General features: G+C 36.8%; 1 protein-coding gene across 1 annotated transcript in view; it reads left to right on the forward strand.

Annotated features, from left to right (window-relative positions):
- The window catches only part of EEA1 (early endosome antigen 1), a 131,868-nt gene that overhangs the window by 86,655 nt on the left and 27,200 nt on the right, over window positions 1-18,013 (forward strand). The window contains exons 13-17 of the mRNA XM_040234418.1: window positions 475-594; window positions 8,043-8,246; window positions 11,200-11,400; window positions 12,692-12,805; window positions 15,120-15,275. Coding sequence (XP_040090352.1) covers window positions 475-594; window positions 8,043-8,246; window positions 11,200-11,400; window positions 12,692-12,805; window positions 15,120-15,275 — 795 coding nt within the window. The remainder of the gene's footprint in view (window positions 1-474; window positions 595-8,042; window positions 8,247-11,199; window positions 11,401-12,691; window positions 12,806-15,119; window positions 15,276-18,013) is intronic.

Below are 18,013 nucleotides of genomic sequence, written 5' to 3' on the forward strand. Positions count from 1 at the left end.
AAATGGCAACCCACTCCAGTGTTCGTGCCTGGAGAATCCCAGGGACGGGGGAGCCTGGTGGGCTGCCGTCTGTGGGGTCTCACAGAGTCGGACACGACTGAGGTGACTTAGCAGCAGTAGCAGCAGCAGCATGATTATGAAAAAAAGTAAAACAGATACTGATACTGTTATTTAGATTATTATAAAAATTTGTATATAATTCCTTGATCATATTAGCATATGAAAACAATAATAAACTAAATGCCAACCTGGAGAAGGAATTTTATTTTTTTCAGGATGAGAATCTATTCTTAAGGAACAGTTTCTTAAATTTTGAGGTTAAAATTCTGTAAGTAATGAGATACTGCTTTTAAAGTTATAATTTAATTTTCTATTCAGACTTGAGAATTGTGAGATTTGAAGTAATACCAGATGTTTATATGATAGCATTATGCCCTTAAAATGTTAATTGACAGTCTACAATTTTTTTTTAAGTTGAAGGAAAAAGTAACCAATTCTACAGAATTGCAGCATCAGTTAGATAAAACAAAGCAACAGCATCAAGAACAACAAGCTCTTCAACAAAGCACTACGGCAAAACTTCGAGAAGCTCAGGTAAACAGTATTTGAATTTTTAGCCTTTCAAACAAAGATGAACCAAGTCATTTTTCTTTAGTGGTGGTGAAGCTGGATAATGCAAAGCACTTGAATATATAGAGTTTTGATGATTTTTAGTATCTGGATAATTGGAAAATTCTTTTCCTTTGATTGCTATGTTGAAAAAATTTTTTAAATAGAAAAAATTTACTATAAATATTAAATTTTATATAAAAATTAAAATTTATTAAAATTCTTTTAAAAAGAAATTGTCTAAATTTATGATATTATTTAGATATTTATGCATAATACATTATTATTTATTAAAAATGACTTCTCTGAAAAATTAAAAAATGACAACTTAGTTTAATTAACTCAGTAAAATATAACATTCTGTATTTCCTGTGATGGAACTTACTATTTATTGGCCATGTCTTTCCCTGTTTCAGCACTATCATATGAACATTAGAATTGTAGTTACAGGAATGTAAGTGATTGAGTTAAATTTGTACAGATTCTATAGTATAGCTCAAAAAATTAAAATAAGTTAAATTTTTGTTTTGATATGGGGAGAGGAAGAAGGTACCCAAATGTTTGAAGTGAATTTGACATTGATTTATTCTGTAGTCTTCATTAATTCCTTGAATATTATGGAGTGCTATGTGTCAGGCACTGTGGTAAGCACTAAAATTAGAGTGCAGAGTCAGACACAGTACCTGCTTTCCGGGAAATGGCAGTCTAATGATACGCAAGATAATGCTGAAATTGAAAGGAGGCAGGAGGTAATATGCCTGTCTTTTTTGTCTGTCTTTGGATAGTGGTAAGGAGTCAGGTGGAGAGAGATCCAAATATTATATTCATTTATTTGTTCTTTCATTCATTCAGTCAACAAATATATATTAATGTCTCCTCTTAGCCATGGAAGTGATTTTGTGCATATGGTGGCAGAGAAAACAGACAAAAATGTCTGTTCTTGTGGAGCTTAGTGAGGAAGACAAACAGTAACCAAGGTAAATAGGCAAAATATATAGTGTGTTAGATGTGGTAAGTGGTATGGAGATAAGGGTAAGTGGTATGGAAAAAAGGGATACGGACTAGGAGATATCTGGGGAGCTGGAGGTGGACTGCATGGTTAGATAGGGTTGCTAGGGAAGGCCTCTGTGAAAGATGAAAGATGTAAAGGAAGGGAGGGTGTGAGCCATGTGGATATCTGAGAGAAGAGCATCAATACTTTAAAAGACCCTGAGGCAGGAGTAGTTCTTAGGCACATCAAGAAGCCCGTGAGTAGAGTGGTGTGAGTGATGAGAGAGATAAAGGGGGCACAGTCGTAGAGATCATAAAGGATCAGAACATGTCGAGCTTCATTAGTAATTTTAAGGATTTTATTATGAGTGAGATGAGAAGTCATTGGAGGGTTCTGACAGTGGAATAGCATGTTGATACTTATAATTTCACAGGATTACTCTGACTACTGTATTGAGAGTAGACCATAGGGACACATGAGTGGAACAAATAAATGAGCTAAGGGACTACTTTAAAAATTAAGAAATGGTGTGGCTTGGAACAGAGTGTAAATAGTGTAAGTAGTGAAAATTAGTCAGATTATAGATATACTTTTAAAGGTAAGGCTGACAGATTGATATGGGGCACCAACAGAGAAATCAAAGATGGTTCTAGGGATTTTGGCTTGGCTGTCTGGCAGGAGGGAGGTCAAACAAGATGAAGACTGGGGATCCTTTGGATTTGGCAACATGAGGTCATTGGTGACGCTGATAAAGAGAAATTTGTAAAAAAAAAAAAAGGAAGGAAATTTAAGTGTGAATTACATAAAGACTGGGCAGAAACTGGAGTGGAACTTCATCTAGGAAGTGTTTCTTAAAAACCAGAGATACTTGAATATGTTTATAGTTTAGGACAAAGGGGCTAGTAGAGTGGGGATAATTGAGGATACTGGAGAATGGAAGGTGACTGAAGGAATAAGGTGATGTCACTGATAACAGTGGGTGGTGGTAAATTTAAACTTAGCCTCTGAAGGATATCTTTGGAAGACTGAGGAAAGGTATATATATGTGTGTGTGTGTATGTACATATATGTGCTGTGCTTGGTTACTCAGTTGTGTCCAACTCTTTGTAAGCCTATGGACTGTAGCCCACCAGGCTCCTCTGTCCATGGGGGATTCTCCAGGCAAGAATACTGGAGTGGGTTGTCATGCCCTCCAGGGGATCTTCCCAACCCAGGAATGGAACTGGGGTCTCCTGCATTGCAGGTGGATTCTTTACCTGCTGAGCTATCTGGGAAGCCCGTGTGTTTGTGTTTTATTCATTTATTTATTGAGTATAATTGACTTAGTGTTAGTTTCACATGTACAGCAAAGTGATTCAGTACTCTCCTCCTCTCTCCCTCTCTCTGTATATATACACACAGATACATAGATATATAAAATCTATAACATATAATAGATTTCACATATAGTTTATATATATGTACACATATGGTTTATCAAGGTCTTTTCCTTTATAGGTTATTACATAATATTGAGAATAGTTGCCTGTGCTATAAGTAGGTTCTTGTTGGTTATCTGTTTTATTTATGTTGTTGTTCAGTTGCCAAGTTGTGTCCGACTCTTTGCAACCCATTGGATTTCAGCACGCCAGGCCTCTCTGTTCCTCGTCATCTCCCAGAATCTGCCCAAGTTCATGTCTGTTGAATTGGTGATGCCATCCAACCATCCTCTGTCTCCCTCTTCTCCTTCTGCCTTCAATCTTAACCAGCAGTAGAGTCTTTTCCAGTGAGTTGGCTGTTCACATCAGGTGGCCAAAGTATTGGAGCTTTAGCATCAGTCTTTCCAAATAGTATTCAGGATTGATTTCCTTTAGGATTGACTGGTTTGATCTCCTTGGTGTCCAAGGGCTTCTCAGGAGTGTTCTCCAACACCATAGTTCAAAAACATCAATTCTTTGGCACTCTGTCTTCTTTATGGTCTAACTCTCACATCCATACATGACTACTGGAAAGACTGTAGCCCTGATTATACAGACCTTTATTGGCAAACTGATGCCTTTGCTTTTTAATATGCTGTCTAGGTTTGTCACAGCTTTCCTTCCAAGAAGCTTCTAATTTCATGGCTGCAGTCAACCTCCACAGTATTTTTAGAGCCCAACAAGAGGAAATCTGTCACTGCTTCCACCTTTTCCCCTTTTGCTTCTTGACCCACATACAGGTTTCTCAGGAGACAGGTTTTCTCTGCTTTCTTTAGTTTAAGACTGAATTTTGCTAGAAGAAGTTCATGATCTGAGCCACAGTCAGCTCCAGGTCTTGTTTTTTTTTGACTATATAGAGCTTCTTCATCTTCAGCGGCAAAGAATATAATCAGTCTGATTTCGGTATTGACCATCTGGTGACGTCCATGCGTAGACTCATCTCTTGTGTTGTTGAAAAAGGGTATTTGCTATCACCAGTGCATTCTCTTGGCAGAATTCTGTTAGCTTTTGCCCTGCTTCATTTTGTACTCCAAGCCAAACTTGCCTGTTACTCCAGGTATCTCTTGATTTCTACTTCTGCATTCCAGTCCCCTATGATGAATAGGACATCATCTTTTGGTGGTAGTTCTAGGCTGTCTTGTAGGTTTTCATAGACCTGATCAGCTTCTTTGGCATCAGTTGGTTGGGGCATAGACCTAGATTACTGTGATGTTGAATTATTTGCCTTGGAAATGAACTGAGATCATTCTGTTGTTTTTGAGTTTGCATCCAAGTATTGCATTTCAGACTCTTGTTGATTATGAGGGCTACCCTGTTGGGGAACGTTTAACTTTAGAATTCCTGTATGTTGTTTTCTGTTTCTCATGAACCCTCTGTTCCTTATCAGTTCCTGGTAGACAGGAACGAGTAGAGTGGCATGCTGTTCCCAGGACTGAGGTCATGGGATGGAATGCATGCATGGATTTCCTTCAGTAACTTATTACCCTAAGGAAAAACTGTAGTCACGACCCTCTTACTCAAGATATGGATTGTCTTCTGGCCTTATGACGATTGTTGTTCCTTGTTACTTTGGCGACGGTTGATATACATCTGGTTTTTGTTCTTTATTATTTTGAATCTTTGTAGAACTATATATATACTCACACAAACATGACCCTTGTTCCACCAGAACCTGGGTCCCCGTGTCTGTCTTTCTCTCTGGCTAGTTCTCTGGAGTGTGGAAGCCTGTGAAGCTCACTTTCCTGCCCAGGCTTTCAAGACCTCCTAAGAGGGTGCCCTGTGCCTTCGTGAGTGGCACAAGCCCTGTTCTAGGGCTTCATTGGAGTTCCACGTAACCCAGGGAGTACTGGTCTCTTTCTCTATATATATTTTTCTTTCTCATCATCAACTCTGATCTGCTAAGTTCCAGTCCATTAATGGACCTTTGCTGCTGCTGCTACTGCTAAGTCAAGTCAGTCGTGTCCAACTCTGTGTGACCCCATAGACAGTACCCAACAGGCTCTTCTGTCCTTGGGATTCTCCAGGCAAGAATACTGGAGTGGGTTGCCATTTCCTTCTCCAACGCATGAAAGTGAAAAATGAAAGTGAAGTCGCTCAGTCATGTCTGACTCTTCTACACTACCCCATTTCTTCTATGGGATTCTTGCCCACAGTAGTAGATAATAATGGTCATCTGAATTAAATTTGCCCATTCCCATCCATTTTAGTTCACTGACTCCTAAGATGTTGATGTTTACTCTATTGCCATCTCCCCATCTCCTTGTCCGTGTCCCATTTACCTGATTCATGGACCTAGCATTCCAGTTTCCTATGCAATACTGTTCTTTGCAGCATCACATTTTACTTTCATCACCAGACACCTCTGCAGCTGAGTGTCATGTCTCCTTTGGCCCAGCTGCTTCATTTTCTCCTGGAGCTATTAGTAGTTGTCTTCTGCTCTTCCCCAGTAGCATATTTGACACCTTCTGACCAGGGAGACTCATCTTTTGGTGTCATATCTTTTTGCTTTTTTATACAGTTCACAGGGTTATCATGGCAAGAATACTGGCGTGGTTTGCCATCCCCCCTCCAGTGGACCACGTTTTGGCATTATATATTATTTCATTATATTATATATGTAATTTCATAGGTAAGGTGAAGAAAAATGGTAGAGCATTCCTGAAGATAACCCCTCCCCTCCTTGGATAAAGTTGGAATGAAAATAGTTGAACTTCAGGTAGGCTGAGATTATTAGAGATTAAAGTTGATGTTCAGGGGTATATTGAGGATGAAAATTCCACTCAGTGACAGGAGTGAAAAAATGATTCTGAGTATGTAATAGAGGTTGGAGTCTAGAAATCTGTGGTGGCATCAATCTATGTAGCTTTGTGATTTTGCTCTAATACTACTTAGAAATGTAGGCATGAAGAAAGCAGATTGCAACACTGATCTAAGGATTGGGCTTTTTTGGGGTGGCTGTTTTGGCAATTTGTGGGTAAAAGGAAATGGAGAATGTAGATGAAAGAATAGTTAAGGTAGTTCATATCCATATGTGAGGTTCAGGAAGAAAAGCTAGGTATATACTAAATAAGCTAGAAGAAAATTGAGGTTAATGTCTCTTTGAAGAGCAAAAATGAGGTCATGAAATTGGAAGACAGGAAGTTGTGCTCACAGAGTAGGAGAGTTTACATATTTTTATCTAGAACAATTTCAGGTGATTTAGAAGATCCTGCATATGTGTGATTGAGTAGACTGAGTAAAGGTCCAGGAATTAAGATGCTGTGAATATTGAAGCTGTATTCTTAATTCTCTATGTATTTTGTATTTCCCAGGAAATTGGCAGAAACTGGGATTGAGAAAAGACTAAATCAGGTCTCAAGTCTTCAGTGAATGAGGTAGGGATTCTTAGATGATGGCAACACAGCATAGACTTAGAAAATGAATACATAATTCCCAGAGCAACTTAAAATTTTTATTTGAGGGAAAGATTAATGGCTGTGAGAAAAAAAATCTAGAAAAAGTCAACCTCTTCTGCTTGCCCAGTAGAACAGTCCTTACATATCAGAGAGGGCTGATAGGGAATTGGCACCTGTACAGGGAGAACCAAATTTCAGTTTGGAAATAGTTAGTTCTAGAAAAAGCTTAGGCCTGGAGCTGTGGTTCCAGAAGATTAGTGGATTGTGCAGAGAGGGGTCTTAGTGGCAGGAACAGAGGATGAGAGCAGAGAGATGAGGTTGCTTTTCATTTTTTTGTGATTGAAACTTCGAGGATGAGAAGTGTGTTTGAAAGTGACTGATCTCACCTGTTTTACTGTTGGCACACATTGTTGAGGGTACCAGCTGGCTGCTGGCTCTGTCTCAGCAAGGTAGTGTGGGCTGCTGTGAAGTTTGCAGAAGGGTTCATTAGGGCCTTTTCTGAGCAGAGGCTCTCTGGCTCTCGTTTGGCTCTCTTAGAATGATTAAGGCAGAGGCAAAGGCTGTGACTCAGATAGCTCTCAACATGAATGAGTGTTGTTCTGGGTATGGTGAGCTACTGTAGGTACAATGTGGAGGCCCTTGGTAAAGTGAGAAAGAGGGATCCTTTAATATAGCTATAGAAGAGTCCAATTGGGTGTTGAAATGAGCCTTCATGAGTGTATATGCATTAAAATTCAATCACTTATTTTTCTGTACATGCCATAAATATCTTAGAATATGTGTGTCTTAGATACATTGATGAATAAAGCAGACAAAAATCTTCACCTTCTTGGAGTCTACATTCTTGTGACAAGGTAGAGGCAGATAAACATGAAAAATAAGTGAATTATTTAGTGTGTTATAAGATAAGTGCTATGGAAAGAAAAACTATTTACTAGAGGGAGTGTTGGTTGGTTGGTTGGTTGATTTAGTCACTAAGTTGTGTCTGACTCTTGTGACCCCATGGTCTATAACCCGCCAGGCTCCTCTGCCCATGGGATTCTCCAGGCAAGAATACTGGAGTGGGTTGCCATTTCCTTCTCCAGAGGGAATATTGGGAAAGGCTGCAATTTAAAATGTAATGATCATGGTAGGTATGATTGAGAAGGTGGCATTTGAGCAAACATTTGAAGAAGGGGGAATGAGCCATTTGACTTTTGAGGGAAGTGTGCCAGGTAGAAGAGATGATTAGTGCAAAGGTTCCAAGGTGAAAGTGTGCTTGGTGTGATTAGGAATAATGAGGAGTCCCATGTGTCTCAAAATGTATTAAACAAGAATTGTAGTAGATGGTGAAGCCAGAGTATTAGAGTAAAAATGTGTAGTAAGAAGGTTTTTATTGGTTATTAAATTTGAGTTTATTATCAGTAATGTAGGTTTTATTGTTAAATATGTAGTTCTAGTTATGTAAGTTTGCCATGTTAAAATGTAATGATTAGTTAAAAAAAAATAGCACCGAGAGTTTGAGTCTTAAAATTTATTATCAGTCATTTTGTTTGAGGAATGACTTTTAAGTTCTCTATCCTTAAGGCAGTAGTTTTTAATTCTTTACAGAATGATTTGGAACAAGTACTACGTCAAATTGGTGATAAGGACCAGAAGATCCAGAACCTTGAAGCCTTATTACAGAAGAGCAAAGAAAATATTTCTTTACTAGAAAAGGAGAGAGAAGATCTTTATGCAAAAATTCAGGCTGGTGAGGGAGAGACTGCTGTTCTTAACCAATTACAAGAAAAAAACCATACATTACAAGAACAAGTAAGCTTGTCAAGTGTATTCTGTTTCTAAAATTTACTTTTATCTCTCTAAATCTTACTAAGTGCTTTATCTAAATAATTCTTCTATTATTTTTAGTACTTTTAAATTTATTTTGTATTTCTGACAAATACTTCATTTACCTCAGAGGTGGGTTGCTATTGTAGTGAAACTAAGTTAGCATGATTTGATGAGAGAATTCTCAGTTCATGTCCCAGGATGTAATTTATTACCTGTGTGACCACGAGCAAATCATTTCACTTTGTTGGCTCCTTTGAAAAGTATAGTTAGCTCATATTGAAAAGTTATTAATAATATGTTATCTCATGGCATTTTGGAATGTTTTGGAAAAAAGTGAGTAACAAAATATAAACTGAACTACTAATCAAGTGTTAGTTGTTACTGTGTTACTGGTTAATATCTTGGCTTAGTGGTTACCTATATTTTAATGATGTATGTTTTTGGAATACATAGCTAATAATAATTTTGGTAACTAGTTGCCTTATTGTAACATCTGTATGTTAGTTTAAATGAAGCTTATAAAATTTAGCTTAATACATTTTCAGACTGTAAAGAATAGTCGCTTACCGAATAGTCACTTTTTGGAAAGAATTGTCCAATAAGGGAATTGTAATTATCTAAATGAGAAAGTATTAAACAATAAGTCATTTCAGTTTTCTAATTTGAGTATTAGAATGTAACACAAGTTTTTTCCTCCGGGTTTCAAAGTTAGCCTTAGTTACCAGTTTAGTTTTTGGTTGAAAGTTGCATACAAATTAACATTGCTTATGCAAACATCAGAAAAGTGTACACAATTTTGAAGAAAGAATAAATAATGTACTTTTGCTTCTGGCCATATTGGAGTAACTGATAACCTCTTTAGTCCTCCCACTATAAACAACTGGAAAAGTGGAAAAAACTGTGTAAAACTAGTTTTCAGACATTGTACAACAAATGCACAGGGTTTTCATCCCTGAGAGAAGAGAAGCAAGTGAAGTGAGCCTGTTGACCATTCCAACTTTTGACCTGGAGACAGTTTTCAGACTGGTGCAGGGTGAGGGAATCCAAGGAAAGCACAGTGGTCTCACTGAACTAAAGCATGAGAAGTTTGAAATTCAGGGAGATTGAACTCAAATTTGCAGACAGAATGTCAGAGAGGAAGGAACAATGTAGAGATAAAGGTCCAGAAATCTGCGTAGGGATTTGCTTGAACCTTTAGCTGAATGCTAAGCTTTACACTCTTGAGAGATTCCGTGAGGCCAGACAATGAACAGTTGTTAGGAGCTGCAACTTAAAAACGATCAGAACTCAGAGAGCTTCGGAGAAAGCAATGGCAGCCCACTCCAGTACTCTTGCCTGGAAAATCTCATGGATGGAGGAGACTGGAAGGCTGCAGTTCATGGGGTCACCAAGAGTTGGATACGACTAAGTGACTTCACTTTCACTTTTCACTTTCATGCATTGGAGAAGGAAATGGCACCCCACTCCAGTGTTCTTACCTGGAGAATCCCAGGGACGGGGGAGCCTGGTGGGCTGTCTGTGGGGTCGCACAGAGTCAGACACGACTGAAGCGACAGCAGCAGGGAGCTTGGAAACATTCGGGTCTTAACCAGTCAGAGAAGAAGGACACTTGGGGGCATTCAGTAGAAACGCCAGTAATGTCACACTTTAGAATTAAAGCCGAATTAGCCCTAGAGTAAAAGCTAGTGTACATAAGCATGGGAATGAGCCTGAAAAGGATCCAGCTGAACCACAAGTATGTTAATTGCCTACTGGAGCAAAATTCAATATTCTTTGAAAGAAGACAACAAATTTCAGACTAGTCATAACAAATATAAAAAAATTACTGGATAACACGAAGTGGAAAACATACAAGCTATAAGTAAGAGAAAAGTGATTCAATGGAAATAAAACCTGAAATAGAGGATAGAGTCATCAGATAAGTACTTTAACACGGCTTTTAAAATATATGGATATAAAGAAAAAACAAATAGAAGTGGAAACAAAAAAATAGAACTTTTTAGAGGTTAAAAAATACCTAAAATGAAAATTTCATTGAATGAATATATTAAGTGGAAAAAACAATATCAGTGACCATTAAGACAAGGTAATTGAAACTGTCCACGATGAAGCCCAGAGAGACAAAAAGACTGGGGTAAAGAATGAAGAGTGCTTTAGTGACCTGTAGGATAACAACATGTAGTCTAGGATATAGGTATGTTTGTGTGTGTATGGTGTATACGTGTGTGCGTGTGTGTGTATAATTTGTGTCAAAGAAAAATGTTTATAGAAATAATGACTGAAAAATTGTAAAGTTGATTAAAAATATGAAAGCACAGATTCAAGAAACTCATGTATTTCAACCAGAGTACCCCAAAGAAACATCAGATGAGTTGGATTTCACCTAAATTAAAAACAGATGCTCTTCAAAAGGCACCATTACAAAAATAAAAGCTAAGACGCAGACTGGGAGAAAACAGGTGTAGAACATATATCTGACAATTGAGAAACATCCAGAATATATAAAGAACTCTTAATAGTTAGCTCAGTGATTGTCTGGGGCCAGAGATGAGTGGAGGGTATTGAGTGCATGAAGAAGCTTTTGGGGGTAATCATAAGGTTTTCTTGCTTGTTTGTGGTGATGGTTAAATGAATGTATGTATTGATCAACTCCCCGCAAACTGTATAATTGAACTGTGTAAATTGTATTTAAATTATAGTTCAGTAGAGTTGGTTTTAAAAATGGTAAGAATCTCTGACTCTGATATTGTTATGATTCTGAGAGGTTATATTTGCTTTTTTTTGGAAAAATGTGAATAATTTTTCTTGAAAAAAAAGTTGAGATAATCTATCCTAGAGTATTTTAACATTCTTATGGTACTTACATTTGGGTTTCTTCTTCATTCTTGTTATATCATTTGTGACCTTCATAATTAGAGCCCTACTTATGTGATAGGTAACTCAGCTAACAGAGAAGCTGAAGAATCAGTCAGAAAGCCATAAGCAAGCCCAGGAGAATTTGCATGACCAGGTGCAGGAGCAGAAGGCACATCTTAGAGCTGCACAAGACCGTGTCCTTTCCCTAGAATCCAGCATCAGTGAATTAAATAGTCAGTTAAATGAAAGCAAGGAGAAGGTTTCCCAGCTTGATATACAGGTAATATTGCATTGTGCAACTTGTTTGTATGAATAAAACACCAGTTTTAAGCTATCACATTTAAATTGTTTTTCTCTCTGCCTCTCCATCCCCTGCCTTACTTATTAATTGAAAAAATAGAAATAGGAATTAAAGTTGTATGTGGACAGTTTGTTGAGCTTTCCTGTTTGCCTTTCTCCCTACCAGAGTTTTTTACTTTTCTCTTTTTCCATGAGGCCCTTACTACTGTTTTTGAAGTTCAAAGTAGTTTGTTATTATACCATTAGATTTCTGTTACAGATGTTTGAATTTATTTTGAATTTGATTTTTAAATTTTACTTTAAATGTTTGATTTAATAATTAAAAAAAAACACTCAAAACTTCAGGGGATTCCCTGGTGGTCCAGTGGTTAGGACTTGGCGCTTTCACTGTTGAGGCCCATATTGGGAAACTAAAATCCCTCAAGCTGCATGTGCAGCCAGCAAATATATAGTACAATTATGTATTTTAATATGTCTTCTTTCAGAGGCCAATATGGAAGCCTTACTCAGTGAGTCAGTCACGGGATGGGAATTAAGATATATTTCTTTCTCCATTCTCATCATTGTTTTTTTATTCTAGACTACAGTAGAGAAAGTTTTAGAAACATTTCTAAGCCTTAATTTTCTTTATTTTAGGAGAATAATTCCATTAAAACCAGAAATAATACAATAACAAGTATAAGAATTTGGGAAAAAGAGGATACACTTCTATTTTTAAAACTTGTTAGATGAGTTACAGATAATTCCATATGTGGATGTCCAATTTAAGAGAGAAAGTGTTTTGGTGTTCTATAGGGACATTTTTTACACTGGAGAAGGCAATGGCAACCCACTCCAGTACTCTTGCCTGGAGAATCCTATGGATGGAGGAGCATGGTGGGCTGCAGTCCATGGGGTTGCTAAGAGTTGGACATGACTGAGCAACTTCACCTTTCACTTTCATGCACTGGAGAAGGAAATGGCAACCCACTCTAGTGTTCTTGCCTGGAGAATCCCAGGGACAGAGGAGCCTGTTGGGTGCCGTCTCTGGGGTCACACAGAGTCGGGCACGACTGATGTGACTTAGCAGCAGCAGCAGAACATTATTTAGGAGTATTCTCCCCTATTTATTCCTGTTTCGGGGATTATCACGTACTTATTTTTTAATGTCTAAATTTTTGTTTTCTGCTGAAAGATTTAATTTTTAAAATTAATGAGAAAAGTATTTTACACTCATCAAGCTGAAACCAAGAACTAAATACAAATTAAATGAGTTGTAAATTTTGTTACAGGTTAAAGCCAAAACTGAATTATTGCTATCAGCAGAAGCAGCAAAAACTGCTCAAAGAGCAGATCTTCAGAATCATTTGGACACAGCCCAAAATGCATTACAAGATAAACAGCAGGTAGGAGAACTTGATGCAGTTTCCTATCATAACCTAATGTTTTGGTAGATAAATTAACTGGAAAAATATGTGAAAATTATACTTTGATATAATTTGTGATTGACTTGCTTATTCTCTCTAATTTCTCCTTGAGTTCAGAACCAGTGAGTAGAATATGCAGGAGTTAGACAGATGGAGATAAAATATAATCTTTGGGAATTCCCTGGCAGTGAGTGGTTAAGACTTGGTGCTTTCGTTATGGTGGCCCGGGTTCGGTCCCTGCTTGGGAACTCATAATCCTGCAAACTGTGAGGTGCAGCCAAAAAAAAGAGAAGTATGTTATTTATGTTCTTGATAAAGTTCAACTTGTGCAGTTGTGGTTGAGCTTCTTAATACTGTCTTTCTCCCATAATAGAGACCTTGGTGTGATGAAATATTTACTCCTAATTTTTGAATTGTTTCTTCATCCTGTTAAGTGGCAATGACTGGGAAAGAGAGACTTCACACCTGTTTTAAGTGGACAGTCAGGCGGTGACCCAGGTATACTTGCCTCTTGGCAGGAAAAGAGCAGCATGTATTCCATTTCAATTATAAGAGTTACTACTCTTTTCCTGGGGGTAGGAGTAAAAGTGGGGCTAGGAAGAATACCAGAGTTACTCTTCTCAACACTTCTGATAGGAAAAAGCTTCCTACTTCAGAATCCAAGGTTAAAATGCTGGTAGATTTTTCTTACCTTTGACCAGGTAGGAATTTTAAAAATTTACTTTTTACTTGAGAAGCAATACTGGTTGTTGATCCAAAAAGTTTTATTAATAATATAGTACTATGTATCAAGTTAATAAAACCTTTCTCTATATTTACCTTTAACTGCAATCCATTTTTCTCCTTACATGGAAATTTTGCTTTTAAGTTTGGTACATATCCTTCCAGACTTCTGTAAACATTGAAGAAAAAATATGTGTGTGTATGTGTGTGTGTGTGTACACATACAGGTCTTTTTGTTTTATACAGATGGTATCACTATGTATGTTGTTCTACAACTAGGTTTTTACTTTACATTATTGCTAAACACATCTATAATGTATTTTCTAAGTACTGGGTCAGTGCCAGAAAGTATAATGGAAAAAGTATGTATAAGAGTAACCACATAAAAGTTGAAATTTTTATTTGCCCAAAATATTACTAGCAAAATTCTAAAGTAAGTAGCAAAATAATAGAACATTTTCTGAAATATGTCTGATGAAAGATTGATATGTTTGTTTAAAACATTTTTACATAAGAAATAAATGAATCTACCAAAAGAAGTAAAAGATCAAAACTATATTAGGAAATCTTCATATTCATTAAGAATTAATTGCAAATTAAGACAGTAATATACCCTTATTAAGGTAAAATGTTTGTGTGCATGTGTTTAACACTGGAAAGGCTAGAGATGGTATAGAAGAACAAGTCACTTCCACACGTTGCTTGCAGTTCAACCTTTTGATGGTAATAGGGAAAGCTGGTTGGCAGCATATTTAAGACCTTTAAGATTTTTCATATTCTTAATCTCACTTTTAGTCCTTTACCCTAGGGAAATAATCATAGTTTTAAGGATGGTGTTTGCATATCTGTTGGAAAGGTTTATAGCAATCCAAGAATACAGCCGAGGGCTAAATAATGATCTATATGAATACAATAGAAATTTACGCAGTCATGTATAATGATAGTTTGGAAGATAATGTCACAGTTTTATGATGCTTTGTTATAAAACAAAGGAAGTTACAGTAACACTGTATGTAAACTGATATCCTTTATCTGAAAAATAGAAATAAAGAAATAGAAACTAACATACAGAAAAGTCTAGAAGGAAGGTTATCAAAACATTAATAGTATCTATGGGCAGTGGATTTCCTAATAATCTTGATTTTTTTTGCTCTGCAATTAGATATTCCAAATCAGTTGAACAAGTATTATAATGTAATCAATGTCATTAAAAATATTGTAAAAAATGGTATCTTGAACATTGAAAATATTTATAGTATAAAAGCGTTACTTTGTTATTAGCCTACTTAATATCCTGTTGTATCTTTTGGCTTCTAAAATAAGTCTTCCTAGAAAAAGTTATTGAGCTATTATGTGTATAAATGTAGTATCTCAGAGTGTGTACAACTTCAGTTCAGGTCCTTTATGTTGATGGGTAAATGTAATCTCATATATATTATTAGGCTTATTTATGGTCTTTCTCAAAATACTTTATTAAGCTTAAGAGTTTTCTGCTTTACTTTGAGCAAACATTTGGGCACTACAGCAAAGTAAACCTTACCAAACTTGTCTTTAATTATACTTCCTATAGGAGTTAAATAAGATCACTACTCAGTTGGATCAGGTCACTACAAAGTTGCAGGAGAAGCAAGAACATTGCAGTCAGCTGGAAAGTCATCTTAAAGAATATAAAGAGAAAAATCTGTCTTTAGAACAGAAAACTGAAGAATTAGAAGGTCAAATCAAGGTTTGTATAAAAAACTAGCCATATTTTCTATTGCTATAGCAATGGAAGTTGATGATCTAGAAGGAATCCAAGATTTTAAATTTGCAAGTGAAGGTCAGGTTGTGATATAAAAATTATTTGTAATTTTTCATGTCTAAATTTTGAATTCCACCTTTACTTTTAATTTCTTCACTAATGGATGGCTTTGCAAATAGCAGTTAACATATACTGGTTCCACTGTAATATGTAAATGTTTCAGAGAGACAGCCGTATCTACTCTGTAATTACAGGAAACTTATTTTTGTTGTTGTGAAGTCTCTTCTACCTCATAATTCCTATCTCCTTCCTTCCTTATTCTAATATAATACTCAGTTATGGTATATTTCTTCCAAAAGGGTACATTTATACCCTTTGGATTTTATTTCTGATTAATGTTATTAAAATTTTCACTATGGTAAACTGTTTTCTTTAACTCAACTTCAAGTGAAAGTGTTGATTTATATTAAAGAAATTAAATAACTACATATATTAGAGAAGGATTTGACCTGAGTCCTTTGCTCTTTGAATTAGAACTACTATAAGTTAAACAAACTTCTCAAGTTACTTATGTGAAATTTACACCTTCACAGTCAGATGAAGCACTTCTGTACAGTTGTAGAATCATGGGCTGTGTGTATGTATAGATGTGCATAGAAGAAAATTACATTTACAGTTCTATTTATGGGTTCCCTTTTCTTTATGGTCAGTAATAATAGTATGACAAATTACATGGTGTAATGGTTGACAAGAACAGAAAGATTTTTTTGGTCTGTTTTTAGTTGAAGGGCATGTAATGAGAATTCTGTTTGAGTATCTTTTTGTTGTTGTCGTTTAGTCACTAAGTCACGTCCAACTCTCTGCAACCCCAGGGACTGCAACACACCCAGCTCCTCTGTCCTTCACTTATCTCCTGGAGTTTGCTCAAATTGATATCCGGTGCTATCTATCACTCTCATCCTCTGCCACCCCTTCTCCTTTTGCCTACAGTCTTTCCCAGCATTAGGGTCTTTTCCAGTGAATCGGCTTTACATATGAGATAGGTGGCTAAAGTATTGGAACTTCAGCATCAGTCCTTCCAATGAATATTCAGGGTTGATTTACTTTAGGATTGCCTAGTTTGATCTCCTTGCAGTCCAAGGGACTCTCAAGAGTCTTCTCCAGCACCATAATTTGAAAGCATCAATTCTTTGGCCCTCAGCCTTCTTCATCATCCAGCTTTTCACATACATACGTGACTGCTGGGAAAACCATAGCTTTGACTATATGGACCTTTGTCAGCAAAGTGATTTCTCTGCTTTTTACACTGTCTAGGTTTGTATAGCTTTCCTTCCAACGAGCAAGCATCTTTGAATTTCATGGCTGCAGTCATTGTCTGTAGTGATTTTGGAGCCCAAGAAAATAAAATCTATCACTGCACTTTTTCCCCTTCTATTTGCCATGCAGTGATGGAACCAGATGCCATGATCTTGGTTTTCTGAATGTTGAGTTTTAAGTCAGCTTTTTCACTCTCCTCTTTCACCTCATCAAGAGGCTCTTTAGTTCCTCTTCACTGTCTGCCATTAGAGTGGTGGTATCTGCATATCTGTGGTTGTTGATACTTCTTTTGGCAATCTTGATTCCAGCTTGTGATTTATCCATCCTGGCATTTTTTATGATGTGCTCTCCCTATTATATGTTAAACAAACAGGGTGACAGCATACAGCCTTGTATACTCCTTTCCCAATTTTGAACCGTCAGTTGTTCCATGTAAGGTTCCTACTGTTGTTTCTTGACCTACTTACAGGTTTCTCAGGAGATACGTTAGGTGGTCTGGTATTCCCATTTCTTTAAGAATTTTCCACAGTTGTGGTCCACACAAAGGTTTTAGCATAGTCAGTGAAGCAGTAATAATGTTTTTCTGCAACTCCTCCCTTGCTTTCTCTAAGATCCAACAAATGTTGGCAATTTGATGACTGGTTCCTTTGCCTTTTCTAAACCCAGGTTGAATATCTGGAATTTCTTGTTTCATGAACTACTGAAGCCTAGCTTGAAGGATTTTGAGCATAACCTTCCTAGCATGTGAATGAGCACGATTATATGGCAGTTTGAACATTCTTTGGCATTGCCCTTCTTTGGGATTGGAATGAAAACTGACCTTTTCCCGTCCTGGACCTTTGGACTTACGGACTACAGACCTTTGTCAGCAAAGTGATGTCTCTGTTTTTTAATATGGTGTCTAGGTTTGTCATAGCCTTCCTTCTAAGGGGCAAGCATCTTTGAATTTCGTGTCTGCAGTCACTGTCCATAGTGATTTTGGAGCCCAGGAAAATAAAGTCTGTCTCTGTTTCCACTTTTTCCCCTTCTGTTTGCATGAAGTGATTGATTGGATGCCATGATCTTTGTTTTTTGAATGTTGAGTTTTAAGCCAGCTTTTTCACTCTTCTCTTTTACCTTCATCAAGAGGCTATTTAGTTCCTCTTCACTTTCTGCAGTTAGAGTGATACCATCTGCATATCTGAGGTTGTTGATATTTCTCCCAGCAATCTTGATTGCAGCTTGTGATTCATCCAGCCTGGCATTTTGTATGATGTATTCTGCAAATAAGTTAAATAAACAGAGTGACAATATACAACCTGTGGTACTCCTTTCCCAGTTATAGTTATTAAGAAAATGCATTGCTTATAGACATTCAAACTATATATTCAACAATTTGATTTTGTAAATTTATAAAAATACAGTTA

Source organism: Oryx dammah, unplaced genomic scaffold (assembly GCF_014754425.2).
Source record: "Oryx dammah isolate SB20612 unplaced genomic scaffold, SCBI_Odam_1.1 HiC_scaffold_29, whole genome shotgun sequence".
NCBI classification, from domain to species: Eukaryota; Metazoa; Chordata; class Mammalia; order Artiodactyla; family Bovidae; genus Oryx; species Oryx dammah.